This window comes from Nannobrachium achirus, assembly GCF_963921795.1.
Source record: "Nannobrachium achirus genome assembly, chromosome: 14".
NCBI classification, from domain to species: domain Eukaryota; kingdom Metazoa; phylum Chordata; class Actinopteri; order Myctophiformes; family Myctophidae; genus Nannobrachium; species Nannobrachium achirus.
Window position 1 is genome coordinate 64,191,072 of NC_137821.1, and position 1,931 is coordinate 64,193,002.

Sequence of the window (1,931 nt, forward strand, 5' to 3'; positions counted from 1 at the left end):
AGTGTACGGAAAACCAGGAGAGAGAGAGAGAGAGAGAGAGAGAGTCAGGAGGGATTGAGGAAGAGCTTGTAGATCTGCTATGTTTTGGCAAAGAGGTTTGGTGTAGAGGGGAAAAAGAGCAGACTAAGTTACAGAGTGAAAGGTCAAGTTTATTAAGTGTTAACGGTTCAAGTGGTTAAATATCTGAAAATACAAATTGACATGAATCCAAATACACTGACGATTGTGTGTGTGTGTGTGTGTGTGTGTGTGTGTGTGTGTGTGTGTGTGCGCGTGTGCACGTGCACGTGCACATGCGTGCGTCTGTGTGTGCGCGCCCTGCAGACCTGCCGTTGTATTGTATTTTAAAATAAAGGCTCTGTTTAGTTGTTTGGTGCTTAGATGCCACATGGCCATGTGAGAGCAGTGATGTGGCTGGAGAGTGTGGTTGTTTGAATTGTGTGTGTTTGGACAGAAACAGCCCCGTTCTCTAAATTGTGCAACAAAGAAATCTTTATATTAACATTCCATGCACTAATGTGGTTCTCAACCTTTTACGGAACAGGGCCAACTTGAAAAAACGTGGGGAAAATACAATCTGGGAAAAGAAATCAAGAGACAAATAGATTTGTCTAAATCATGGATGGATGGAAGGAATAAAGTCGGACTAATAAAATCGTAGTTTTTTGTCAATATAGACTATAGAGGGTAAGCGCATGCATAAAGTGAATGTCAAATCGAGTAGCAAAGTGAGTTTAATGTTGTTTAACGCAGTGGTTCTCAACCTTTTCAGGCCGCGATCCCCAAAATAATCATATTTTTACTGGGGACTAAAACTGACCAGAACTCTGACCACGGGACTCTGGTAAGGAATTAATACATTCTGTAACCACTATTTTAATGGCAAGTATTTCATACAGCCTTATGTCAAAAATAGGTGAACTAACACTTTAATGTGCAACATTAAGCACATTAACAACATTGTGCAACGTAACGCATGCCCCACGGTAAACGCGATAAAACAATAGAACGAAGGAAATGAAAACATTTTAACCCTAACTTTTCCTTTTCTCTAATTACAATCTAAAATATGAACCCTTGTTGTAAAAAAAACAAAGTTGTCCTTTAATAAATTCACAAACAAGTTTCGGATTGCAGCTTTAACTCGAGTGCACAACAGTTCGCTGAGAATTATTTGGAAACACGTATTTGACGCTGGGGTTCTGGAAGAAGGGGGGAGAATAATGGAAAAGTAGGGATTGTGGGGGAAGAGAAAGAGTAACAGACTGTACTGTAGTAAAACGCTGGAAAATATTGTTTTTTTTTTTCCTTCTTCTAAAAAAGTGGGATTTGATGTGAGGTATTTCAGAATGGAAAGCTGGGGAGGAAACATCGGTGCACAATACTGTAACGGCCCCTTTAACTGTGGCCGGATGCCACGTGATGATGCGGGGACTTTGGGGGGGAAGTGGCGTCATGTTGTGGTGGTTGTTACACGGAAGTGGATTGTATGTACAACGTTGAGAAGCTACGTGTTATTATTACGCTGGAAATGTGCCTTTAATAAACGTAACACTAAACCGTGGATCACGTCTCTGTCTCCGGTTCCTGAGATTACTACACTGGTGTCAGAAGAAAAACAAACAAAGACTTTGTCGGTGAGGAGACGTGCCGTTGTGTGCTAGCTAGTTAGCTTCAGTGTGTTAGCTAGCTAGGCGAGCAGTATGGATGAGAAGAAGATAAAAGAAGAACGGCGGGACGGAGCGCGATACGGTATGTCGGAAGAAGTGAACGTGCCGCGGCTCGAGTTGACTCCAGGACGGGTGGCCAACTACCCTGGCTTCCCCTCACGTTTTCGCGGGTCGCCGCTCCGCGGAACCGGCGATGTGCGGCCGCCGGGTCCCGCCATTTTCACCGCGTCGGGCGGTTACCATGACGACGCCCATGCACCG

The 1,931-nt window shown here is 43.9% G+C and overlaps 1 protein-coding gene across 1 annotated transcript in view; it reads right to left on the reverse strand.

Moving 5' to 3' along the window:
* Positions 1-1,457, reverse strand: part of arhgef40 (Rho guanine nucleotide exchange factor (GEF) 40) — a gene marked incomplete at both ends in the record, with an annotated part of 135,414 nt that extends 133,957 nt beyond the window's left edge. The window contains 1 exon segment of the mRNA XM_080742275.1: positions 1,386-1,457. Within this exon segment, the coding sequence (XP_080598401.1) occupies positions 1,386-1,457 (72 nt within the window).
* Between the last annotated feature and the right edge of the window lie 474 nt (positions 1,458-1,931).